A 27982-nucleotide genomic window follows, 5' to 3' on the forward strand; every position below is an offset into this window, starting at 1 on the left:
CTGTGGTCGATGACGATGGTGTACATGCAGATAGTGAATATATTTCAGTTATAGCATTAAACTCTAACAAAAGTCACTCTAGAAGGACAAAATGAATAAGAAAAGACACTTTCTGGAGCCTCCAGAGGTCAAAGACTACCTGGTCAAAGGAGAAAGATTCACCAAATGGTCAGAGGTGAGTGAATATTTCAAAAAAATCTGTACAGTTTTTATTTTTCATTGTCTGATGAGCAAGATTGTGAGTTTAGTAATTGTAATCACTGATGTTGAAGTAATGAACTGTTCTGGAAAATATTGGTAGTCCTGTAGAATAAATGATGTAATTTATCATGTCATCATGAAGCAACTCTGTTTCAGAATAGGGCTGAAACTAATGATTGTTTTCATTATCAATTAATCTGCCAGTTATTTTCATGATTAATTAATTGTTTAGTCTTTAAAATGTCAAAAAGTGTTAAAAATCCTCATCACAGTTTCCCGGAGGCCAAAATGATGTCTTCAGATTGCTTCTTTTGTCCAACCAACAATCCAAAACCCAAAGACTCTTCATTTACTGTCATAAATGACAAATAAAAGCACATTTAAGGACCTGGATCCAGCAAGTTTGACTATTTTTCTTGAAGAAGGACTAAAACAATTAATTGATTATCAAAATAGATGACAAATAATTTCACTCAATAGTGTGTGAACGCTAATTCCCTTGTCTCCATCAAGGACTCCACAAAGACTGTTCCTGTCACCATGAAGATGGATCCGAAAGGTTTTTATGTGTACTGGATCAACCAAAGCAAGGTAATCAATACCTATAGTCTGGAAAAGAAAAAGAAAAAGTGCCCTTGTACAATTTGTCATAGGTGTGGGGAAAGTGTTGAGTGGCTAATGGAGATGAAATGGCTTTTTGTGCATCACACTAACACAACCTGACAGATTAAAAGAGATATCAAATGGAGGTAGTCATGTTTCAGTGACTCACATCCAGAGTGTGTGTAACGTTCATGTGATCAGGAGCTGCCAAAGCTGTTGGATAGCTGAAAGCTGCAGTGCACCTTCCGGTCACAGCAGCTTGTGGAGATTATTGATTGGTGCTGATGTGGGCTCACCATCCTGCTGCACCGCGCAGCTGAACTGTGATGCACTCCAGGAAGACGACTATCTGTCTTTCTCACCGAGGCACCTTCTGGTTTTCACCTCATCACAAAAGCAGTGAAGCCTGCGTCAAATGTGTGCCTCGTGAGTCTGGGCTCACACTATTGTTGACTTTTGTGTAAAAGCAAACTATGAAATTTCCTTTACAATTTCCCACATGATGTTTCAAGACATTGCAGTCAAATAATCTTCACACAAACAAAGTAAATCCCATAGTTTTTGCACTTTGCCAAGGGATGACTTGTATCTGAATCCATATTTGGACTGGCGCCTACATGTTGAATTCAGAATTGGAGATGATTCTCTGCTTCTTGTTTCTAGGAGACAACGTTCCTGGATGTTGCTACTGTCAGAGATACCAGAACAGGAAAATATGCAAAACTTCCCAAAGTGAGTACAGTATCAGTCTTTAATGCGGTGTTTCTCAACCTGGGGGTTGAGGACCCCCAAGGGGGCCACAAGAAAATTTCTGGGGGTCACCTGATAGTTGGAAGCAGCTCTCAGTCACATCAGCCCCCTGAACACATTCGACATTAGGTAGCACTCAAAAGGTATTTTCTCACTGCACTGCACTGCACAAAACTATCAGTTACCAACATAAACTATCATGTTCTGAACAGACACAAACACTAATAAAAAACAACATTTGCATTTTGTACTACTACTATTAGACTAATCAGTCCAGCACTAAGCATGATGGGAAATGAGGGCATTTCCCTGATATAATTTGCCTCAGAATAGATTTTATAGAGTGTGTTTGGGTCTTTGTGTTTGAGTTTCTCAGACAGGCAGGGGTGGGAGCAGGTCGCGACCACCAACGTGATTATTCAGAGGGGGTCGCGACTTGAAAATGCTGAGAACCACTGCTTTAATGTAGTAACCTGCTCTGTCCAATTAAGTCAAACTAGTGTGTTTGTTGTGTAAGAATCACTCCAGGTATGCAAATACGGTGTCAAGGCCTTAAGTTTGACCATTAGTATTAGCGTGAGAGGCATATTTGCATTGCAAAAATGGCAATAGACACATGTACCTGGACTATGCTCATACAGATTCAGATGCAGACGTACACAAACAAACATAAACACACAGTGAGTCATGAGCTGAGATTTCTGTGAGTGAACCTGTCTGTTTGTTTGTTTGAGCTAAAATCTGACAGTTGTAGTTCTCCTCTGCTTCCTCGCTGGCCTCCGCAGAGAGTTGCAGTATGCAGCCAGCGTCATCACTCGCTGAGGGTTCAGAGGTGAAATCTGAAATCTGTTTTCCTCAGGGAGAGGACAGAGCTCTGCATCATCCTGGCTGCTTTGGTGCTGCTGGAAGCACATCTTCCTCTCAGGCCCTTGAGGAGTTTTGGGAAAGCGGCTCCAGGGCTGATGTTTGTTCTGCCCATCTGAACAAAGAAGTGATTTATTGTAGAGTAGCATATACAGGAAAGTAGTACTTAAACATGGCTCTTGTTGCCACTGCTTGTGTGTGTGTATTTGTGTGTGTGTGTGTGTGTGTGTGTGTGTGTTGTCTGACTACCTTTGGGGACATATTTCAAACTGAAGACCAGTTATCTGGGGACAGTTTGTGCAATTAGGGACAAAGGCCTTGTCCCCAATTGACCTGTCCTAAGCCCTGAGAACCTCAGTCAACTTTCTAGTTTCCTGTATTTAGATAATTTGCTATTTGCAAGGCTCGTCTGTGTTGAAAAGAGAGCAAAACTTTGAAGATTGTTAAAAGATGTTGCTGCAGGGCCTGTAAAAGTTATATATAGTCACATCTTAAGTTATATATATTAGCAAAACACTAGCTAACAATCTAGTCAGTCTACATAAATTGTTAACTAGCTAATTAACTAGCATTTTGCTACCAGTGGGAGAGACATTACTGTGCATATTGAGTGGGCCGAGTACCACAGAGGTAAACCTAGAAACTAGGAAACTTTTTTTGAGTTTGCACCAGGTGAGCCATTTTCATTGAATATGCACCATCTTTGCATATTGTATCTAGCTCATTATAATACATCTATGCTAAGTAGCTAGCAAATCTACATAAATCATTAGCTAGTTATTGTTTTGCTAGCATTATCTAACTTTAGATGTGACCATAAACCTATGTTTCTTTTACAGAAACATCTTTTAAGCATCTTCAGTTTTGGCTTTCTTTTCAACATAGCCTAGGCCAAGCCTAAAAGCCAGAAGTTGTTCATGTGTAGAGGGGCATGCTTGATTTGCAAAACTCTTGTGAGATTTTGAGATTGCATCTTGTACAAACTAATTATGTTTTATACTGTGGAAGTACTCTGATTAAGAACTGTGTAGGTTAAGGGACAGAAATGCTTGGTTAGGGTGAGGAAAGATCCAGACGGGTCAACTGAGGCTGCAAGAGAGCAGGGAGCAGAAATGAGGTTTTGTGACAGTGACACTGAGAAAAGCCTAATTCTTGGGTTGGTGGATGAGGTTAAGGATGGGTTAAGGTTAGGGTTAGGGATTAGGAAAGTAGTGGTTATGGTTAGGTTAGGTCTCCAGGAAATGAATGTAAGTCTAGCCCATGTAATTGTCCTCTACAGTGGTCTAAGTAAACATGTGGAGTGTTTGTGTGTGTGTTTGTCTCAGTGTGTATGTGCATATGTTTGCATGTCTTGGTCAGCACATTTGCCTGTGTTAAACAAGCTCCCAAAGAACAAGTGCTGCAGAAATGATTTTAATTCTTTTAGCAAACAGAGGGTGAACGGATAAAAACTGTTTAATTAAAGTGCTTAAAAATGGCACCCCATATTTTGATCCAATGACATCTAATTGACTTTTCCTTTTGCTTTTCACAGCACCCGAAAGTTCGCAACGTGTTCAACCTGGACTTCCCAGACAGCAACCATCTTGCCAAAACTCTGACTATTGTCTCGGGTCCAGACACAGTGAATCTGACCTATCACAACTTCTTCGCCTCCAAGGAGAAAGTGACACAGGTAATGAGCCGCTGTATGTATACACTGAGTCTGTGTTACTGGCAGTGTGCCTTTCCTCTAGCTGTTTACAATCCTTCCTGTCTGTCACTGATCCCCTCTGATTGTTCAAACAGCCAAAGGCCATTAGCTGTTACACAATGAGCCTTTGCTTCCCCCAGTAAGGTGCTCCATCTCTTCCTTTTAGTCTTTATTAGACTTTATGACTCCAATACCCAGATTTAATCAACTGTAATGAAATCACAATTGTGCTTTGATCAAAGGCAACATGCACTGCTCTCATTTGCTGAGGTATTATTATATTAATGCCCTCTAGTGGTGAGTTTGTGTCCATTAAAAATCTTTTATAATGTTTTTAGGGCTAATGACATTTCAAGCACAATTCAAGTTGACATTGAAAGTGATATCCTTGTTTGTGTTTCTAATTAAATGCACATCAGAACTGGGCAAATGACATTCTTGCAATTGCCTACAACGCTGCAAGAAACAATTCGTGCCGACAAGTCTTCCTGGAGAAAATGTAAGTGAACATAGTGTCGTATGACAGGTTAGCTTGTATACCATTTAATTTTCCCATGTATAACATAATACTGCGCTGTAAGCCTTTGTGTTCAATCTTAGATACATCCGCATTTCTCTTCACACCAACAAGGACGGCAAAATCCCAGTGAAAAAGTAGGTTACAGTGCAACAAATATGAAGGTGTAGGATGGCACACAGTTGTTATTTTGTCCAGTGGATTATCATATTTCCTATTACCGTTTCACTGTGTGTTTTCTCAGCATTTACAAGATGTTCCCTGCTGATAAGAAGAGGGTGGAAAGTGCTTTGGCATCAGCACACCTCCCGAAAGGAAAGGTTAGAAAAACAGAGACATTTTCGTGGATTTGTTGTGTTCATCTATTGTTGACACAGATTCCTGCATGAATGCAGTAAAATTAGTCCAAATGTTTGGTTTTGCCATGGCAACAAGGTTTTGATAACTTTCCAATAATGACGTGTTTTTGTATTTCAGTATGACACCATGAAGCCTGATGTCTTCACTGAGTCTGCCTTCAGGGTCTTTCTGACAAATCTCTGCCCTCGGCCTGAGATCCTTGAGATCTTCACTTCTTAGTGAGTGAGGCTCTCATGTGCTTCACTGATTACCTCCTGACAAGGCTGAATAATGCTCAGTTTATTACTTTAAATCCTGCAGTTTTTCCAAGCTACTGTAGCTCAATCATCATATTTTATTCCCTCTATTATTCGTTTCACATATTTTCATCCAAAAACTGATTTAAATGTTGTTCTGATTGTTTTTATCACTCCGTGGTAAACCATTTCACCTGGTGTCCAAACATGTCTATTCTAAAAGGCTCAGCTGTGTCTGGTAATTATGAAGCCAGAAACATACTTCATTGCATATTCTAATTTGATAGCTTAATATGGCAGACCATTACCACCAATCTGGGGACATGATGAAATAAAGATCCTGAAAATCATTATAATAAGAAAGTTTCTAAAAATAATAACTTCGTATCTCAAAATAATTAGGCATAATCTCAAAATGAGTTACTATCTCAAAATATTGACTTCATATTTCAAAATAATAACTTAGATAATACCTTAGTATTCAAGATAATCACTTAGTGTCTCAAAATAAAGAAATTGTTCTAAAAATAATGACTTTTTATTTCAAAACAATGGCTTATCTCAAACTAATGATTTAGTATAAAAAAGTTTTTGTGTTCAAATAAAGATAATTTTTACTCATAACAAAAATCTCAAAACCATGAGGAACTTTTTCAAAATAGTTTATGCCATTATTTCTTTGGATACAAAGTCATTATTTTTTTAAGACAGTTTCTCATTGTAATGACTAACAGGATCTTTTTTCCCATTTCATTGTCTGAAATAGGCATCCACAGCCAGAAACGCCTGCTGTAAACTTTATTATGCCGGCCTCATGCTTAACCAGTGTGAGCCCCCAACTTGTGCATTAGCTACCTGGTACAGGCTCAGATGGGGGGTAGTGGGCTGTGATGGGCAGGGAAAACATTAGGCGCAGCACTGATGTGATTGTCATGTCTCACTGTGCCCTCCAGCTCCAACAAACCCACTATGACAAAAGAGAATTTCACCAAGTTCCTCAACGAGAAACAAAGGGACTCTCGGCTCAACGAGGAGCTGTTTCCACGCCTGCGGCAGGACCAGATCAAGGCTCTGATTGACAAATATGAACCCTGCTCCAATAACGCAAACAGAAGTGAAATTCACTGATTGTATCTTTGTTATATGGAGGACTTATGGGCTGGATAAAGCTGTTATACTTTAATGTGTCTCTCCTGTTCATCCGCAGATCTGATTTCTCCAGAGGGTCTCTTGTTCTTCCTGATGGGGCCAGAGACATCAGTTGTCATGCAGGACAGGCTCGCCAAGTGTCAAGACATGACCCAACCCATACCACACTACTTCATCAAGTCTTCCCACAACACTTACCTGACAGGTCTCATACGCTGCTTTGATTTTAGCTTGTAAGTCCTCACACCTGATCAACTCAACATCTCATTTCGGGGGACTTCTTTGTCTGTTTCTCTGTCATTCTGCAGCTGGTCAGTTCTCTGGCGTGTCCTCGCCGGAGATGTACCGTCAGTGTCTGCTATCCGGCTGCCGCTGTCTGGAGCTGGACTGCTGGAAGGGGAAACCTCCAGATGAAGAGCCAATCATTACCCACGGCTTCACCATGACAACTGAGATCCTCTTCAAGGTGGTTATACAGTTTTGGGCTCACCTTCAGTGGTCTCTTATACGTTTCACATTTCACTCTAACGTTTTATGAATTTATATTTTTGTTCCACATTTGTACATCAGGATCCTGCACAACAGGGAACAGTTAAAGGGACAGTTCACCCCCAAATCAAAAATATATGTTTTCCTCTGGCCTTTAGTGCTGTTTATCCATCTAGAGTTTTTGCTTGCAGAGTTTTGGAGATGTTGGCTGTAGAGATATCTGCCTTCGGTCCAGTACAATGGGACTAAATGGTGCAAGTCCTTGTTGTGAGCCATTTCATGCAAGAAAGAAAGTAGTTCTAGTAAATTCTACTACAGAGAGAAAATAGTTCCCATAAAACTTCTGGATTATTTTGAGCAACTGGGTCATGATTTCTGGAAAGTGACACTGCTATTGAGTTTTGCAAATGTATTTTTTGGCACTTTGGGCACCACAGGAATAGTGCTATGTAGTCCCATTATACTGAAGAGAAGGCAGAAGTCTCTCTGATATCTCCAAAACTCAGCAACTCACACTAAAACAGTACAGATGGATAAACAACACTACAGGCCAGAGGAAAAATATGTAGTGTTGCATTTGGAGTGAACTGACCATTTGTTATAAACATTATAACAACTTCTGTTGTAAGGCCAACTCACTTCCAGTTTGTCTATCACAAACCTTGGACTTCTCTAGTAAATGGCCAACCCCTAGTTTCCTGCATTATTTCAGCACGACATCTTCATGTATACACCCGTACACTCACCAGAAGCTGTTCATGCTGACTAATGAGTGCTACAGTGTGTCCTGATAAGATATCATGATAAGCCTGTAAATTCGCTGATTACCTTTTAATCATGCCCATGTGCACAAAAGACTGCAAAAGCGTGTGAAGGCTTAAAAGTACACAGTAACACACAAACACACAGAGACCGGCACCCCCGTCATTCTCTCACACTCAACACTTCCATTTAAGGGCACACGGAGCTCGGCAGTCCCCGGGGCCCGGACACAACACCTCAGTTCAGTTTACTGTCAGCCTCTAGATGTGATAGGCTTAGAGCTGACTTTAGGGTCTCTGTCTGCATTGAAGCAATAGTTCTGCAGTTTGTCATGTTGTTTCTCTTCATGTTTTGGGAGAATAGTCACGATTAACTCACTGTGTTGGTCTCACACTTTTGTGTGACTTTTATTGTATTTGAATCCATGTTGTTTGCTCTTTGCTGCAGCTTATTTTTGTTTTCTACATCTCCACTGCCAGTTGTACCCCTTTAATTGTACTCTAATTCAAGCACAAGTCTAGTTAAATGCATAAAAAATCTAAATTTCCTGCCTCTTTTCGATGTGTAACAGGATGTGATTGAAGCCATTGCTGAGAGCGCCTTCAAGACCTCGCAGTATCCCGTTATCCTCTCTTTCGAGAACCACGTTGACTCGTAAGACTTTTCCATGACCTCATGCCATGTAATGTTATTAACACAATGTAATAATGCTCTGATGCCATTAACCCAAATGGAATATTGATGGAACATGTTCAGGACGTAATTGAGAGTTTGGCTCTGGCAGTGACAGCAGACTGTGACAGGTGTTACTCTGCTTTGTTCCAGGGTGAAACAGCAGGAGAAGATGGCAAACTACTGCAAAACCATATTTGGTGATGCCCTGCTGACAGAGCCGCTGGACAAATACCCTGTGAGTACAGTGACTGCTGCAACACAGCTCGCTGTCAAACTAATACAGTGAGATAGAGTTTATATAAACAGAATACTTCAGATAAAGGATTATCATGTTACCCACTCAGCGTTCTGCTGTTTAAAACCACATGAGCATGAAGACAATTAATGACAAAGTTCCATGTTTGGCCTCTTTCTTATATCTGAGACACGAAACACAGGCCGCTGTTCCCATCATATAACTCAACAGCCAATGTCTGCACACATTCTCTCAGCTGTGTATGTGGTCTTGTGTGAAGGGGTGAAATTGTGTCCCTGAGGCAAAGAGATGACATGTTTAACAGTCTCAAATAATTTCAGGGCAGCAGAAAGGATTTTATTGAAGCTGAAGTCATGACCCAAAATTCCCCCAACCACCGAAAACTCTTTTGACCTTATGGTCTTAAAGCCGCCTCCACACCTGCAGGAATATAATTCTGCAAGAGAAATGGGAAATTCCTTAATATGATTTTATGATTGATTAATTTTTGACTAAAACAGTTTAACAATGGGATGGTTTGCTGTGCGAGGGCTTTGTCTGAATTGCCACCTATAAAGTAAATTCAGAAATTACCCTAGAAAAAAGCTACTGTGTATGATTGTAAAATGTGAATGTCTTCTCTGGTAAGAAATAAATAGTTTGACATTTTAGGAGATGCAATTATTTGCTGTTTTGCTGAGAGCGATATGAGAACATTGATACCAGTCTCATGACTGTAAGATAAATATTCAGCCACAATTAGCAGTTTATTTGCTCAGCTTAGCATAATGACTGGACAAGGGGAAACAGCCAGTTGGGCTCTGTCCAAAGGTAAAAAGTCTCGTTCTTGTTCATTTGAGCTGTTCAACAAACTGCACTAATGCACACAAGAGTGAAAATATCAAGTTGTGGTTTTATGGAGGTTTTTGTGTCTGGCTATTCTTGGACTGGGAGCAGTAACTTCCTGAAATGTTGGTGTTGCTGTGTAGTTGCCATACAACCAGTGGAAACTCCCTGAAGTCACTGAGCCTGACCAAGAAATGCAATGTGGCATTTTTACAAGTTTAATTTTTGTACAAATTAAAAAAACAGAGACTGCATAGATGTAGCATGTTAATTTGATTATTTAGATTTAATCTAACTAAACTTTATCTTGATTCAGATTAGATCAATCGGCTAATCAAAACAAAGCCTGGACAGCTGTTTCTGGTATTTGTGCTAGGCTAAGCTAACTGGCTGCCAAGCAGCAACTTCATATTAAAACACCTAAATCTCCAGGAGAAATAAGTATGTTCAGAGTCTGGAAGAAAAAAATGTTTTGGTGTCTAAAGCTAATTTCCCTGTTCATGACACCTGCACATGGGGGTGAATTTTTATACAACTCCCCTGTTTAAATGATGTTAAGGCTTAAAGTTATGCATATTTTTTTGTTTTTCTGTTTTGAGTGATAGGTGGGTACCGTCACAGATAGCTAGCCAGCCTCAGCACTGCTCAAGCACGACCTCTTTGCCCACTTTTAGATTAACCAGCAATTAGCTGAGTCAGGCACTCCCAGGATGGCAACAGCTAGAGCCACCACAGGGCCCCCTCCTCCATGACTCCTCAGAAACCTATGGGTGACATCACGGAAACTCTGTCCACTATTTGTTATACAGTTTATGCTGGCTGCTGGCTGTATATTTATCATATAGACATGAACGTGGTATTGATGGGTCTTCCCAGGTAACTCAAAAAACTTATATTTCCCCAAACTATTCTTTTAAAATTCCTGTATTCCTGAAGACAATATTGAGGATTTAACCTTGGTTTCGTCAGTGGTGCTTTTGTTGCTACGGCCCTGAACAAGCGCTTTGTCACTGTTTACACCAAGTTAGTTTTAAGTTTCTTTCTATTTATCTGTAACATCCAGCTGAAGCCGGGCCAGCAGATTCCCAGCCCATCTGAGCTCATGGGTAAGATCCTCATCAAGAACAAGAAGGGCAGCCACGAAAAGCCAGCTCAGAAGAAAACCAGCCCAGCAGCCGCTGACCAGACCACAACCACAGCTGCACCCGCCCCGGACACAAACACCACTCCGCAGGATCCCGCCAACCCAGCGCCCAGCACCCAGGAGACCCAAGGTGGACAGGATGAAAGTCAAGTCAGATCAGGTTACGTTCCAAAACAGGCCTGTTTAGTTATTTTTAGGTGTCACTGACATTATGTTTACATGTTTCACCAGAGGGTGACGCAGCTGCAGAGGACAATGAGGAGCAAGAGGAGACAGAGGAGCAGGATGAGGAGAAAATGAAGACATCAGATGAGGTAGAGTATGCATTTGTGATGACAGTTTTGTCGCCTCACATCATCCGTGTCCTGCTAAAACAGTTCAAAACATCCTGTCAATCCTCCGCAGGGCACAGCTGGACAAGAAGTCACGTCTTATGAGGCGATGTCATCCCTGGTCAACTACATCCAGCCCAACAAATTCATCTCTTTTGACAATGCCAAAAGTATGTCTTCATAAATTTAACCCAAACGCAGATAAAATAGATTTGGTAACACTTTATTTGAAGGGCCGTGCATAAAACTGTCATTACACTGTCATAACCATGCCAAGCTAAATCACCTTGCTACTGTACTCTGTAGTCAAACTGGCCTTATAACATTTAATGACATCTTTATGACCAGTCCAAATGGTACCACTTTACTAGAAGTCCAGGACATTATTCATGACACTGTTACAAAAGCATTTGACAGCATAATAAAATTTAATGACATCTTTATGATAAGTCCAAACAACTTAACTTGGGGTCAAGGAAAATATTCATAAAACGCTTATAATGGTCTCATGACAACCAGTGCCAAAACCAACCACATATGACAGTTTAATGTAACATTAAAACATAAAACTGAACAGTTTTTTTTAAGTTTCATGACATGGATTCACTACCTCTTCAAATAAAGTGTGACCATAGATTTGTTACAACATAGAATTAAAAGAAATCACGAGTAAACAAATAAAAGTCTGTGTGAATTGTGTAATTCTTTCCCCCATTCTTTTTTTTTTCCTCACAGAGAAAAACAAGAGTTATGTCATCTCATCTTTTGTGGAGACCAAAGGAGAGGCAATGATTTCCAAGACTGCTGTTGAATTCGTCGAGTATCCTTCAAGAATGCCGCAGATGTTGTCATGCTTCAAAATAAGACAGCCGGTGTTAACTAGGCAGATTAAAATGCCGTCAAATTAAGACCAAAATGATGTTCTTGAAGGTATCATAGGAGTATCCTGATTCACATACAAATGTAGAGACATAAACCTGATTCCTAAACCATCTTTCTCAGATACAACAAGAGGCAGATGAGCAGGATTTACCCTAAAGGGACAAGAATGGACTCATCCAATTACAGCCCACAGCCTTTTTGGAACGTCGGCTGCCAGATGGTGGCACTCAACTACCAGACGATGGGTAGAGATGGACACAAATCCACTCATAACAACTTTATAATATCATATATATGTCGCACTACATGAGGGGATGCAACAATTCCTTGTCTGTTTTAAATGACCACTTGAGCCTGTGTTGCATGTTTAAACCTGAGCTTCTGTTTTTCACCACAGCAGGTCAGTGTTGCACCTCTTTGTGCTGCTCAGGCCTCTCTGCTGTGCTCTGCATCCCAAACGCTCACTGCTCCTCCCTGTGCTGAAGAGTGGGGGCATGAACGGGTCTTTTTGTGTCTGTTTTCAGATTTCCCCATGCAGCTGAACATGGCTCTCTTTGAATTCAACGGTAAAACGGGCTACCTGCTCAAGCATGATGTTTTGCGTCGCAGTGACAAGAAGTTCGACCCTTTCTGTGACAGGATTGATACCGTTGTGGCAAGCACACTGACCATTAAGGCACGGTTAAGGCACAGCTTTGTTATTAATTTTACCTCTCACTTGATTGTGGCATGTTAAGCATTGGGATCATCTGTGCAAACTAAACACAACACTTCAAGGTAACACTTCACTTTACAGGTTCCCAATTTCATGGAAAATAAATGATAATTAATAAATAATGTTTTGGAAATTTCTTTATATTTACTCCGAAATTTCCAAAATGTTTCTTGCTTATTCCCACCCACTTACCATGAAATATGGGGTAAATATTGCAGTAATTTCAGAGAAATTTCCATCATGTTACCTGCTAATTAACATCCATTTATGACATTTTGGGGTAAATACTAGGCTAATTTTGGGGTAATTTCCAACATGAGAAATTTCCAACATGTTTCTTGCTAATTACTACCCACTTACCATGAAATTCTGGGACCGAACTGTTACCAAAAAGAAAACAGTCAAAAAATGTGAAAATAATACCTCTAAAACTGCAGGTAAATTTTTTTATTCGGGATAAATATGGATGTAATTTTGGGGTCATTTGAAATTAATTTTAAATATGTTATTTGCTGCTTACCATGCACTTATGACATTTGGAGTAAGCATTGAGTAAATATTGAATTAATTCCAAAGAAACTTGCAGTGATTACTAAATTTGGGGTAATTCTGGCGTAACTTAACTTTTCAGTATGTTTTTTTGCTACTTACCACCTATTTACCATGAAACTGAGAAATTAAGTGTTTCTTCCAGAAATGTCAGGAAAACAAATTGAATAGGTGAAAATAATTAAAGCTGCAGGCCAGAGTGGGCTTACTGTTAGGCAAAGGTCTGCAATTACCTTAGGTCCAATGTTACTAAGGGCTCCATAAAACACCTCACAAACTTGTGAGAAAAAGATTTTTTTTAAAAACTTTTTGTTAATTTTGCCCGTCTAAAAGTCCATATGCTAAAATGGCACCAGAATGCTTTATTTCTGAGTGTCTCAGGGTGTCACCACTACACTGTACTACCCCATGATCGTACCGCACATTTGCAGAAATTAATCAGGAAGATAGAATCTAACTCGTGTTGGTGTGGTGTTGAGACTGTTGAAGAATTAAGCAGAGCTATTCCAGCAGTGCTGACAAAAGGAGGAAGTGGGATGATACTAAAAGACAATACCCACCCCAGCCACAGCCTGTTCACACTGCTGCAGTCTGGCAAGAGATACAGAAGTATCTGCTGCCGTACAACCAGACGTCAGAACAGCTTCTGCACTGAGGCTGTGAGGCTCCTCAGTTCATCCTCCACACTCACACATGAATACACATTTATTTTTATGAGTTATTATTTATTCAGGGATTGACAAAGGGGGAGAACAAGGGATGCGGAGGGCATTGCAGGGAAACCGATGCACAAACAATGCAATATGAGTGCAGCTGATAGCTGTTTTTGTCCATCTAAACTGAGCAGTGAATTAACCTCAATAGCCTTGCAAAGTGTGTGTGTGTGTTCGCTTGGTTTTCACTCAGTCTGTAATAATACAAGCTTCATGCTGAGAGTAATACATGGTTCCTGGTATTCAGCAGACTCTGCATGAGTGGGCTATATTTATAACCACTGTGTCCTGAACATGGGTCCACACAACAGGATACATCCATATGAATCCGCTTCATACATGCATGTCCTCAAAGCCCATTCACCTGTCTCCTTAGATCTATTCAGGCCAGTTTCTGTCTGACAAGAATGTGAAAACAGGAGTGGAGGTGGAGGTGATCGGCCTGCCGGGAGACCCCAAGAAGAAATATCGCACCAAGTGGTCCCCCACACCCAACGGCATTAACCCAGTGTGGAATGAGGAGCCTTTTGTGTTTGAGAAGGTGTGTGTGACGTGTGGGTCAATGTGTTTGTGTGAACCCTTTGCTGTTAATATATTTGTTATTGTTATGATGGACAGATCCTGCTCCCAGAAATGGCCTCTCTGAGAATCGTGGTCCATGAAGAGAACGGTAAATTCTTGGGACACAGGATCATCCCACTTGATGCCATCCAATCAGGTTGGTGATAGTGAGAAAAAACTCAATTCGCTTCATGCTTAATCTAATCTCCATAATTTAAAACAGCACTGAGTCATTCAAGGCCACAGAATGTTAACGTGTCTTCTGGATCAGGGGAGCTGTTGCCTTGTTTTTAATTCACCAAGGTTTGTTTTATACCCTGCAGGTTTCCATCACATCTGCCTGCGCAGTGAGAGCAACATGCCGCTCACTCTGCCCGCGCTCTTTGTGTACATCGAGGTCAAGGACTACATCCCTGCTGCCTTTGCAGGTGCTTGGCTTTTCACTTTGTGTTTTTGCAAAAGAAAAAAAAACCTGCAGCAATTGAATGCGTGTTTTTTGAGTGACAGCTGAGGACAAAATGTGCAGCTCATTAGTGAACATTACTAACATTTAGTTTACACATTTCTATTTGGTTAAAGTTTTAATTATTTGCTACTTTGTGCACTGACATATTTGATTATCCTTCAGATTTCACAGATGCCTTATTTAACCCAACAAAGGGCACAGAGAAGACCTCAAAGACCCCAAAGGAGGTATCAAGAGCTTAACTCATCCACTAAAATGGACATATCAGTAATGTCCCCCTCTCTCCTACAAACTCTTAATAGCGCATATTAACTTACTGGAAGATGACCAGCCTTGTTAGATTGTGATGTGTCTCTCCTTGTGTCCACACAGTCATCCTCTGACTACGTTTCTCCCTATGAGTTGCCTCTCGTGGTCCAAACCCCCACAGACAAAGCTAAGGAAAGTGAAGCCCCCACTGCAGGTAATGAAGTTTGCGAAAGTGACAGTTTTTTTTAAGCTATTGTGCCCTAAACACGTAGACATCAAAAGGTTTTGCCTCATAACATCCTAAGAAAATATTTAATGTTGATTTTATGCACATAATTTTTTCATTGTTTGATTAAAATTTAAAGGAAAAATCTTGTGTGCCTGTGTGCTTTTATGCAACCAGGCACTGAGCTTTGTATGGCTCTTACAGTAGGTCTTCAGTGCTGAATTAAGAAGATGTATTTTGATCACTTCCCATAGAAAAGGCAGCATCCGAACCTACACCAGTTGATGCCAAGGATGAATCGCCTCAGCCTCCACCAGAAGCAAGTACAGAAGAAGCAAAAGAAGAGACTGAGAACAAGTCAGAGGACACTCCACAACCTGAAGCAGAAACTCCTCAAACTCTTGAGGATGCTCCTGCTGATGATCCAGCACCGGATCCAGGAAACGTCACATCTGAAACTGTTCCTGACGCTGTTCCTCCCCCTGAGGAGGCAGCCCCTGAGGAGTCAACCCCCGAGAAGGAAGCTGTTTCAGAGCCGGATGCTGCTCCTGAAACCAAAGAAGAGCCGGCGAATGACTCCAGCACAGACCCTGAACCTACTTCAGATGATAAACCAGATACAGAAGCTGCCAGCGCTGCTGTGGAGCCAGTTGCTGAAGAGCCAGTTGCTGAAGAGCCAGTTGCTGAAGAGCCGGCTGCTGAAGAGCCGGATGCTGTAGCCGTGCCCTGTCCACCAAGTGCATCGTCTGGAGGATCAGATGACTCATCCCAGCCACCAACGTCCAGCGAAGGTAACACTTCAGTGCTTCATGTGCTGCATTCCTCACGGTTTCCCTTTTGTCCGTACTCTGTTTGCTGACTCAGCTTAGAAGTTTATTGTAAAAGGCAACTTGGTTATTGGTTATTATTGGTTCAACTTAAAAATGTCAATTTACTGAACTTAGATTGAATTATTAGTTTAAAGTCTTATTTGAGCTTTGTTAAAACCATTTGACTTAACTGAACCAACAAGTGTTCTGTCACACTAATGAACATTACAAACTAATTTGATTTCCTTTTACATTTTCTGTGCTTAAATACAATATGTGAATACTAACCTTCATCATGGTTTCTGCCAATACCGATACTATACCAATACCAGCACTCTTTTTTCTTGGTGTTTATGATCACTATTTTTATGTTGCTAAATGTCAGTTTTGTGCTGGTTTATAGTGTTTGTTGTAAACATGTGGCTTTGTGTAATATTGATCAAAATCATCTGGAATGATGAGTTGGTAAAAAAAAATAGTAAGTTGTTGCAATTTTATGTTAGAAAAGCAAAACTATTTTTGTGTTCAGCATAACACTGTAAATCATGTTGGAATTGTCATGTTTTCTATGCTGAGTGTACACAAATTACATGTTTAATTGATCAATAAATTGATTACAGGTCATATGAACATAAAAACATCAGATATATATTCTTACAATGTTTTTTCATTCATATGGCAATCCAAATATGCAAAGTGCACAAAGTATGTGTTGTTAATTGGTCTTGAACTAATTAGGCTATTTCAACTTTATAAACTTTAGTAAAATGCACTCTAAAATTGTTGATTTAACATTCATAAAATGTAGAAATCTCACAAAAGACAAGTTTTATGTCAAGTGAACATAACATTTTCGTGTTATTTTGACAGTCATGAACATTGTGTGAAAGATCCCTGAGAAGGAAAATTCACACCATTTCAGACCTCTTCTGTTCAATAGACGAGTTTGGTTTGTTATAAATACATATCGACATAAAGAGGAGGATCTTCTGTGTGTTTGTGCCACAGAGCCTTCAACAGTGACTACTGAGGAACTGACACAACACAAGAACTACCTGAAGGTCGTCAAGCGCCAGGAGAGAGAGTTGAAGGAAACAGAAAAGAAGTATCAGAAAAAAGGAGAGGATCTGATTCAGAAATACTCTGACTCCTTCAAGGCCATCAAGAAGAAGGCCTCTGTGAAGAAAAAAGAGTAAGGGGATTGATTTGTTGCCCATCCAACGCTTTTCTGAGTCAGTTTTTAGCTGAAATATGGACGGAGAAAAAATGTTAGACAAAAGATAGTGTTTGGCGGAGGAGGAGGGGGTGTCATGTCATAATTTCAAAGTAGTTAGATCCATCTGTCTGTTTGTTTATGTTTAGTCATTCACCAAAGACTGTTCTGTTTCCAACAAAAGTAGCAGTGAATTCTGCAGCATATTAATATTGACCCACTAATGAAGTTGTTGTTGTTTTGGTCAGTGTTATTAATGAGATTAGATTTAGAAGCAGGGAGAATATTCCTCGACTAATGTGTTTTTCTACCTGAAGCAGAATATTAGAGGATGAAGAGAACGACTAAATGAATGTGGGCTGCAGTGCTTTTTGTGCACAGCCCTCCACACTGCGCTTTCAGGACAAAACATGTGCTATTCAAGGCCAAGCGAGCACTGCTGTATAGGATTTTCAGTGACTGCACAGTCATACCTTCATTTCTGTGTTTGGAGGGGTGGTGGCTGCCGATAAATTCTTCTTTGCATATTTCTTCCAGGGGAGGGGGAAACACCTCTGACTCTGGTTTGAAGACAGAGCGGGTGCAGGATCAGAAGGAAAAGATGCAGGCTGAGCTGCAGGCTTTGTGGACGGAGCAGTGTGATCAGCTGAGGAAGAAGAAAGAGCAGTGTGCTACAGAGGTTAGTAAAATACAGTGTTTAAAGTTCCACTAAAAGTGAGTCAAAAATCAAACATATACTCATATGTACACTTAAATACTGTCTTAAAGCTGCGCTAATCAGTATTTTTTTTATAAAAGAGGGGTCAAATGACTATAGAGCCTGTTTCACCCAGGGATTAACATGCATACAAGTGAACACATCTGACTATATCAGTTCACATCTGGCATTAGAATCTGTCTCCTCATGTCTCAGGTGGCCACTTGTGATTGGACTTTATATGCAAGTAAAAAAAAAACATCCTGTCCCATCCTAATCTCAGAAGAATGGCTCCTGTCCCGTCCTGTTTCCATTAATCTGCAGTCCACGTCACGCACTAGTTTGGTGGCAGAGCAGACAGGAGAGAATAAAAAAAATTAATAAAAAAGACAACTTTATGTTCAAAATAAGGAATATAGCCTTTATTCATGTCAAAATTGTGCATTTTTTTTTAAATATAAATTTTGTTTAAAAAAAAAATAGAAATTGTTGTTATGATTCCCACTTTTTTTCCTGTCCCGTTCTCATTCCACAGGAATCCCACAGGAATCCTGTGTTGCATGGGTTTCCTCAACAAATATAATCCTCTAATGCAAATAAATCTGTGCACCATTTCCATTCGCAAACACACAGACACATTTGAAATGCTTTTTAAAAGGTGTGCTGCAGATATCGTACTGTACTTTTACTCTTTAATTGTTCTTTACCTGTGTTTCAGTCTTATCTCTGTTGCTGTGATGAAATCTGAATTTCTCTCTGGGGATTAATAAGGGTTATCTTATCTTATCTTATCTTATCTTATCTTATCTTATCTTATCTTATCTTATCTTATCTTATCTATCTTACCTGTGGGTCATGACCCAGTCTCTGGGAATGACTGGTCTAACCTGCCAGTCTGGGGTGAGTCAGCTAATAGGACTGCTAACCGTGTGACTATCCGTGCTAACTAGCTAACAGCAGCAGTAGTATTAAGTGGTTACTTTCGCAACAAGTAAAGCTATCTGTCCATCAGATAAAACCACATAGTAATAAGAAATACGACTCCTTATGAATGATAATGTTACTTCATAACTGCTGGATGTGTGAGTAAGCAACTATTTGCTCACAAGTTTATTCATTTAAAAGCTGATAAGAAGTCAATGCTGCACATTTTGCTGATGATACTGGAACTGAACCAGACAGAATAAACACCTGTAATGACCACATGTCATAATGGCATTGCTACTTTTGTGTAAGTAAAGGATTTATAGACTTAAATCACCCCTGGAAGTCAAAACTGAGTGGCCCCTCAGTCATTTTGCAGCCTGATCAAAAGTCATTTTATCATGTGTGATGTTATTGTCAGAAAAGTATTGTCAAATTATGCTCACATTTCTTGCAAAAATGAGCATTGTATTTTTTCATAGCTGTACATAGTACACTTTATTCTGCCATCATTAATATTTTTCAAATTGTATGTCAAGAATGTCAAGATCTGCTCCTTGTCCTATTGTGACCTGCTCTGATGTGCACCTCATCCAATCACTCTGCTCATACCCTCTTCTTAGCTGTCTTTATTACATCTAATGATTCATCCCAAAAATAGGATTAATTTCCATGGTTCGGCATGTATTCACATCTCTCACAGAGCACCAAATTTTACCTGTCTGTGTTGTGTGTCTGGGATCACGGGCGAGCAGCCAGAGCTTTAGAGGCTCCATTGATTTTACAGCAGTCCCTCGTGCCCGAGGGTACTCTTAGCATAAGCTCTGAATCTATATGAGACTGAGGGGTCAATCAGGTAATTTTTCAAGGGTTGCCACCTCACTAGACAGAGTGTAGATTGCACTGGAGAAGTGCCGTGGAGGGAGATGAGAGTAAACATCTCACATTCGGGTCTTGGGGCCAAGTGCTCTCATTAAACGTAAAGCCAAAGTTCATGCCAATTAAATTAAGGGCTGCACTTTTGTTTGGCTTAAAGGGCTAGTTCAGATTATTTGAAGTGGGGCTGTATAAGGTATTTATCCATAGTCAGTGTAATTACCTACAGGCGCTGGCGGTTGGCATGCCCAAGTTTGGAGAAGGAGGGAGGAGTAGCAGTGAGGAAGCTAAGCAATGTACTGCTGTAGACAGGGTCAGCCACAAAAGGTATTTTAGCCAACTAAGAAAATCTATATTGGTTTTGTACTTTATATTTAGAATACTGAATATTTTCCCCACTTTGCCATAATACAGCCTTTTGTGAATCTGACTAACCCCTATATGTCACACAATAACACAAACAAACTAAAAGATGCAGCAGTAGATCTGTATCTCCCATGTTCTGTTGGGTAAAATTATGGATTTTGCCAGTGGAGTCTGGTTGAGCAAGAGAGAGCAACATTTAGCACATATAACAGCAGTTTCCTAAAGGAAAAGTCTGTATGACAGCAAGGTAAAATATTCTGAATATAGCCTACATTTAATTGATATTAATTTTTTTTAATCTGGCCCTTTTTTGGTAGCTAAAGCACATTTTGCTGCTGACCCTGTCCACAGCACAGTCCAGTACAATGCTTAGTCTCCAACACCGGTAATCCTGCTGCTTCTCCAAACATCTACTGTAGGTAATATGCCGACTGTGGTTAAATACCTCATACAACCCCAATTCAAATAATCTGAACTATCCCTTTAATGAAGAGAGACTTTAATGACAGGCAGCATGGCTATTGTTATTTAGAGCTACGCAAGTCTCGTTTTCTAACTTTGTCTTGACTGTGATTGTGTCACTTCCTCCTTCTTCTTCTGACAGAGACTGGCCAAACTGTTGGAGATGGCTACAGAGAGACACCTCAGTGAACTGAAGACCCTGGAGAGGTGTGAGCACACATACAACACATTTGGGACATGCTGAGCTGTACACAGTGACAGTCCAGAGGGTTTTGCTGAGTCTGTCCAATCTGTGCCTTGAGATTGTGTTTGTGTGTCATCTGAGGTGAAACATTTGACATTTTGCAAAGACAATACCTCAAATAATGAATGAATCACCTCAGTGTATGGGTCTTCCAATGTCCTTGGCTGGCTTATGGTGTTCTGGATGTGTGTGCGTGTGTGTGTTATCCCCAGTCCCCAGCTGGCAGATGGTTATCTTAGGACAACCATTATCCAACAGGTGTTTAAACAGCAGTGGGGAAGCGAAGGCAGCCCTGGTCATCTACCTGCCCACACAGACACTATAACATCAAATTTAAGCCTTCCTTTCACTGAAAAGGTCACATCAGAGACACACTGACAGCCCTGCAACTCTTCTTTAAAGAAAAATCTTTTTTATTTCTTTTCTTTTTTTTTTGTTAGGCTGCTTTTGATTTTTAGATTTTAAATTAAGCAGATGTGCTTACTTCGTGTCTCTGCTTGTTTTGCAGCGATACTAAAGCAAATAAGAAGAAAACACTCTCAAAGTGTTCATCCTCAGAGAAAGCAAAGTGAGTTCACCGCATGACCTTCAGTTACTTCATGTGTTTCAATCCACTGTCATTCCTCTCACCAAGGTGCAGCTTCTTGTCCAAAATTAAAAGGAATATGAGCAGACAAATGATGAGGACAAGCTTATCTTCCTACCCCTCTGCCACATGGCATTACATATTAAGTCTGGTTTGATTTGATGAAGTTTTAACATTATGTACAAGAGGTCTAATTGAAAATTCTAATTATCTTCTTTCAGGCTGAAAAAGGCAATGAGCACAGAGGTGTTGGATGAGGCTAGCCAGTCTGATGGTGCAGTAAGTAATCTTTTCAGCCTGTTGGAAGTAGCAGATTTAGAGATTTTTTGAGCACATGCAGTTAAAGCAGTAGTTTTAGTAGTATTTTGGGATATGTGCTTATTCGCTTTCTTGCTGAGAGTTAGATGGGACAATTGATACCACTTTCATACAGAAAGTATGAAGCTGGAGTTAGCAGCTTATTAGCTTATCTTAGCATAAAGCCTTGAAACAAAAAAAAAACCCCACAGAGACTGGAAGCAATGTTTTTTTTTCATAGGATGGCAAGGTCAGGACCCTTCCTACTTTGCCTCTGATTGGCTCACCCTGATATTCTTACCCTAACACTGCCCAATCTTTCTTTTCATGTTGGAGCCTACCCAAGACAAAACAATAAAAAGCAACGAGTACCAGCCAATCAGTCAGACTTGGGTTGATCGTGTTATGAGAGCACTACTTGTTTGGCCCAATCATTGTATAAAGATGAATGAATGATGCATCTCTACTTCCTCCCACACCCAGAAATTAAGTCAAAATATCCTGGATATGAACACTGCCATCTTGCGCTGGTGATGTCATTTGGAGCAGGAGTCTGCGCAGTAGTAATCAGGGTTGGAGCTGTGGTATCAAGGTCCCATCCAGCCAGCCGACTCATTCCTGGGCAGGGCTCAGCTGTCAGTTATGATGTGAGACCCTCCTTTTATAGAATCAAGCAACTAATTTAAACCAAACCTATCAGTATGGATACCTGAAAGTACATCAGTGTGATAAGATGTCAGAAGCATCTGCAGGAAAAATGGTTTGATCATTGTTGGAAATATTTGGGATAATGTACACAACTCAACAAAATACGCATAGCATAGGTCTAGCATTTTTAGACATCTTAATGCAGAAATGTTACATATAATGGCCTTAATAGACATGAGGGTGGCATCAATCTTATCGTCTAACACAAGAAACAAGAAAGCAAATATGCATACATTCCAAAATGTTGAACTATTCCTTTAAAGGAACTATCCATTCACATAGAAATCCCCACCTGATTTTGACTGAAGTCTGAAGCTACACACTCATATGCATTCCTGCATTTACCATATTGTCATGTACCTACAACAGTATTCAAGTCACAGCTCACACATGACATCCACTGGTTTGTTCAACACATATTGTATTCAGCAGTGTAGCTATGGTTACAAAGAGGCAGCTTTGTCTGAAGATCTGAACAAAACATGGAAAAAATATCACCTTAGGCATGTTACAGCTTTCCTTTCATGCAGCTGCATACATGTTCACACGCGCCCACACCTTTGCTTACAGATACACACACACACGCTGTTGAACAGTAAGTACACTGACACACACCAGTTCACACAAACCACCCACAGACACACAGACACACACACACACACTCTTTTACCCAGTGAGTAAAGTGCAGCGGGCCCTGACCATAGGCCAGGCTTGTCCATTACTCAGAAGCTGTTTACAGGCAGCAGGCTAATCCACGTGTGGTCGATGACTCATTTAGCTGTGCTCTTGTTCGCCTGTTTGCTCATCAGGATTCAGACCTGGTTAAAGACCCAGCCATTTCACTCCTCTCTGACCCTCTCCGATCGACTGCGTCTGGCTGGCAGCAAAAACCCACCTTACCCCTCCACACGTCAGGGTCGCATTGCAGCTCATTTTGAGCCACTTAATCAGCATTTGCTCATCAATTACGGCAACTATTTATAACACAGTCACCCTTTTAATCAGCGCAGCCTCAGTATTGAATGGTCTGGTGCAGTAAGGGCTGTGTAACCAAACTGGACAAGTCCAACCTGTTGTGACTTAAATGTATTGATTCTCCCGCTCAGGTTGCATCCCATGAGTGCATTCCTCATCAGTTATAAACACACATACTCTCAGAGGGAGGAACATGAGCTTATAGACATGCAGACAGTCTTTATCTCCCACGTGCAGACACACAAACACTCTGAAACAGACTCAAACCACAGATCAATCATGTTTTTCTTCAGTGACATGTTGTATTGTGCTTTATTGTGTTGTTACAGTCTTCAGATTACAGCCCACAGCAAGAGGCTCTGATGAAGAAGCAGGCGGCTACACTGGAAGAAATCAAGACCCTCACTAATCAGGTACACACGCCAACACCAGGATGCACTTGTTTTCAGCACTCTGGAAAATGGAAGACAAAAACTAAATTAGGAACAAAAATGTGTATGAAGATGTGTGACGACTACCCAAAATAGATCAACGACAGATTTAAAAATCAGTAATATTTTAGGTTCATGTTGATAACCACACTACTCACAGAGAAAATAGTTTTTGTTGCCACTTTGAATTATCACACATTAAATTTAGTCCGTGGTTCCTTTTGGCAAAAAGCACACTGAGGGCCTGTGTCCACGTGCCGTTTTTAGGCCACCTAAAAACTCTAGAGAAAAGGCTCACTGTCACCTGGGGACTCATCACCCTGGTAACTAAGAAAATGTTAGTTTTCTGGTGTGTAACTCTGTCTGTCCCAGAGAGAAAGATGTTTTTAAAAGTCTCTTTGTGTTCACCTCTCAGTACTTTTGTAGCTTCTAACTGAATCTCTGTGGTTTAAAGTTTAGTTTCTCTCCCGTGTTGCTGCTTGTTTGTCTTTCCTCTGCTTTATTTAACTGTTTCAAGGATTGCGTTAAAGTTACTGCTAATGAACATCCAACATTTTCTGATTTTGATGCTTTATAATAAATGCTCCTCGACAACAAAATATCTGAAGACTTTTACTGTGAAGAATTTATAGGAAATGAAATGTGGTTAATCAGTGTTTCACAGCCACTCGACTCAAGATGAGTGTGTTGTAGTTCATTCAGTTATCAAAATATATGCTAAGTGCACAATGTATGTGTTGTTAGTTGGTCTTGAACTAATCAAGAAATATTGGCTTTATAGATTTTAGTAAAATGAAGGTAAAACCCAAAACTTGCTGAAAAAAACACACGACCACTAGGGATCTCTCACGTCAAAACAACAACAAAACATATTTAACATAAAAGAAAACATGTCAATCTCACATCGGTCAGTTCTCGTGTCAACTGAACATAAAGTTTGGTTTGGTGGAAACTACTACATTAATTCCCTGGAGACTCATTCATTCACCTCCTGGATGGTAAACATCCCCACAACGTACCGGAAATTCTATTACACACATGCATATACACACTTCTGCAATCCAAACTATGTCAACAATGAATCCCTGTGTCCTTTCAGTGATGATACGTAATGTTGACGAGTGACGCATCCATTTTAGGCGATTGAGAGAGCACAGACCAATCTCCCACCGCTGTAAATGATGTCAGAACACTTTGATGACAATGCTCTGCTTTGATTTAGACGAATCTTGGCAGTTGACATTGAGAAAAGAGGTGTTAGATAGTTTAGACATTGACGCGCGAACGCCAGATGGATGATGTGTTTTTATGTCCCACCAGTAGTATTATCATAAAAATACAGTTTCTGATTGAGAGAAGCAGTGGGAGGAATCTGAGTGAGTGTTAAGAGATTGAGGGACAAATGAGGACAACTTGTTCCTCTCAACATGCAAGTTCATTTTTGCTGCATGTATTTAATGTGATTGATTGAGTATCAAGCCATTTTCCTTAATACAGGCACATTGCCACGTTATTAAATATCCTTAAAATAGCTCATCATCACTCTTATTTAAAATCAATCCATGCTGCTGGGTTCAAGCCAGTTCCCTCGCTTGAGCTTAGCAGTGATCTTTATTTTTACCAGTGCCAATACACAAATCAATTCTCTAAAGATTATGATAAACACCTGGCGGAGAAAAGAAGCTATAAAAATGTCAGTGTGTCCTTTTGACAAGCCTCTAACCTGTTAAGTAACCTTTGGCTAACCCTGTGTGTGCAGCTCAATCAGGAGGCCTTGAAGGAGCATGAGCAGAAACTGAGGTCACTGCCAGCGGAAGTGAAGGAGGCTGTCAATGTCTGTGTTGGGGCGCACTTTCCTGAACTGGTTGATCAGGCTGGAGACAAGAAGGTGGAGGGAGTGGGCCTCTATGGAGATGTCTTCCTGGGTTAGATGTGAATTTTGATCCCTGGCTCCTCAGTGTAATCCTGTCCTAACTTTTTAGAAAGTTTGTACCACTCTTTTATCTTCTTTAAACCTGCTAGGCTGGTTTTACACCATGAAACTTAAATACAACTACAACATTTTGCAAGTTACGTGAATTCCAATATGAAGTCCCCTGCAACAGGATTTAATAGCTTAATCTACTAAAATTAGCTGGTGATTTTTCATCTGTCTTACAGTTTTCTCGCTAGATTTTATTAAGTGGGAAGTGTCAGTGTACTTGTAACTACATTTGCATCCTTGCATCTTCTTTCATATCATTTTTTCACTGGATAATTTTGGTTTGGACGTGTTGTATTGCTTTTTCTTCTGGCACTTGCTGGCTTCTTTGTCTCATAATGGCTGTCCCGAGAATAGGATGAGAGCAATCAGATAGAAAGATAACCAGCCGGCTACTCAAAAGAGAAACCGGTGGATTATAAAGAAATAGTTCTTTGTCACCGCCCTCTGACATTAGAATGTAATTGTATATGATTTTATTTTAAATATCAGTTCTGATTCTTATCAAAACTTCTTATTAAGTCCCTATGGGGACAAAAAAGTATATTGTATCGTATCGTATCATATCGTACAGCTACAACTAAGCTAGCAGTCACATTAGTCTGTGTTTTCCAACCTTGAGACCTCAAAAATAGGGAGGATATTGATATAAAAAAAATCAAAAAAATCCAAGATAATAAAAAAAGAAAGAAAATAATGAAATACACAAAGTGCAAAGTACACTGCAACTTCTTTTCAATGCTGAATACTTTTAATTTTACCTTTAATTCTCAGGAAAGAATGCAGAATAATTCATTCCTCTAGCATGAACTGACATAAATCTCTAAACTAATATTGATGAGTTTTCTTTCATTTATTTATTGTTTGCCCCTGACCCTAAAAGAAAATTCCTTAAGAAACAGAAATTCTTCTTGGGAAGTCTGGTTTGGTGCAGCTGTAATGTCCAGGTGGAAACCGCAGACTTTCAGAGTTGCATAGGGCCGGAAAGGGTCAGAAACAGGCTGTGATAATGAAAAGGAAAAATGCGAAATGTGTGAAAATTCATTAGAAATAGGAAGAAGTACAGGAGAACTGTGATCTTGAGAGGAAATGAAAAATGAAAATGGTGAGTCTCCTGGGAAAACTGGGAGGGTGGACAAGTATGCATTAGTCACCTTCCTGACTCCTGTCTGTTCGTTAACAGTGCTACCAACCATGCATGAAGTCTATGATGATAATCATCTGAAGCACCCACAAGACCATCCTCCATTTTATTATTTTGTTAATTTTGGTGATTGGCTGTTGGAACGATACTGCATCATAGTTTGAGGTCATCATCTATCAGCGTTTGGATCAGCTGTTCTGTGAAACTAGTTTGGCAAACTTGAGACTTTTGCAACTGTCGCTTCTGTGTTTCAGACAACTTTCAAGGGATTTTACAGTTTTCAACTCAGTTGCTACTTTCACCTAACCACCTAATATTGTGTGGAAGTTTCACTGTGTAAAGCCAGCCTTACATAACCTACAATTTGAGCATAACCATGGAATAGTAGAAGATTGAATTAGAGAAGCTCTGTGTGAAATTTCAATTTAGAGGTGTTATTCAGAGAGTTCTTTTGAGAGTTTTAAGCCATAATGATGTTTTCATGAATGTCCTGTGGAGTAAAAGTTTAGATGACTTGAACATTATCTATTTGAATCTTTTCCTTTTCACCAATGAAAACTACCCTATTAGAGCTACAAATATCTTCCAGATGAAAGCCCATCATGAAAAGCCTTAGTTTGGTGCTCACAGTCCCCTTTCTGTCCTCTTAATGAGCTCAAAACTGGGAATAAATGTAGCAAGAAAAATTTAGCTGCAAAAATGGTTTATCAGAGACTGCAGGCTGAACTGGGACAATGACTCCATCACTCACACACGATGTATAATACTCACTAAAGCTGAAGCAAAGCATTCTGTCTGAGATTTAGGTGTGTTGCAGAAAAAAGGTACATTTACTTAATAATTGAATCGTATGATGATGATGGACATACACCAATACTGCATTTGCAGAGATTTGGGTTTTTTTTTGTAATTTTCTTGTGTGATGAATAGGTCTTAATAAACTCTGATTTGCTCAGCACGTGTGTGTTTTTCATTCATTTTCTGTAACCGCTTATTCCGTAAGGGTCGCGGGCTGCTGGAGCCTATCCCAGCTGACATTGGGCGAGAGGCGG

The 27982-nt window shown here is 40.1% G+C and overlaps 1 protein-coding gene across 1 annotated transcript; it reads left to right on the plus strand.

Annotated features, from left to right (window-relative positions):
• The first annotated feature begins 3 nt into the window (after positions 1 to 3).
• Positions 4 to 27982, plus strand: plcb2 (phospholipase C, beta 2). The gene is made up of 32 exons (XM_084742875.1): positions 4 to 175; positions 715 to 792; positions 1468 to 1536; positions 3953 to 4093; positions 4531 to 4610; positions 4712 to 4765; positions 4873 to 4948; positions 5106 to 5206; positions 6178 to 6338; positions 6432 to 6578; positions 6682 to 6839; positions 8196 to 8278; positions 8450 to 8534; positions 10444 to 10654; positions 10756 to 10838; positions 10930 to 11026; positions 11592 to 11676; positions 11859 to 11983; positions 12263 to 12414; positions 14092 to 14256; positions 14334 to 14433; positions 14600 to 14704; positions 14905 to 14969; positions 15115 to 15205; positions 15472 to 16008; positions 17035 to 17218; positions 17777 to 17918; positions 20707 to 20771; positions 21317 to 21376; positions 21616 to 21673; positions 23704 to 23787; positions 25565 to 27982. The coding sequence occupies exons 1-32, from the start codon at positions 92 to 94 to the stop codon at positions 25733 to 25735; spliced, it is 3897 nt and encodes a 1298-aa protein (XP_084599001.1). The 5' UTR covers positions 4 to 91; the 3' UTR covers positions 25736 to 27982.

The sequence above is a fragment of the Lutjanus erythropterus genome, chromosome 18 (assembly GCF_056507025.1).
Source record: "Lutjanus erythropterus isolate fLutEry1 chromosome 18, fLutEry1.hap2, whole genome shotgun sequence".
Classification (NCBI taxonomy): domain Eukaryota; kingdom Metazoa; phylum Chordata; class Actinopteri; order Lutjaniformes; family Lutjanidae; genus Lutjanus; species Lutjanus erythropterus.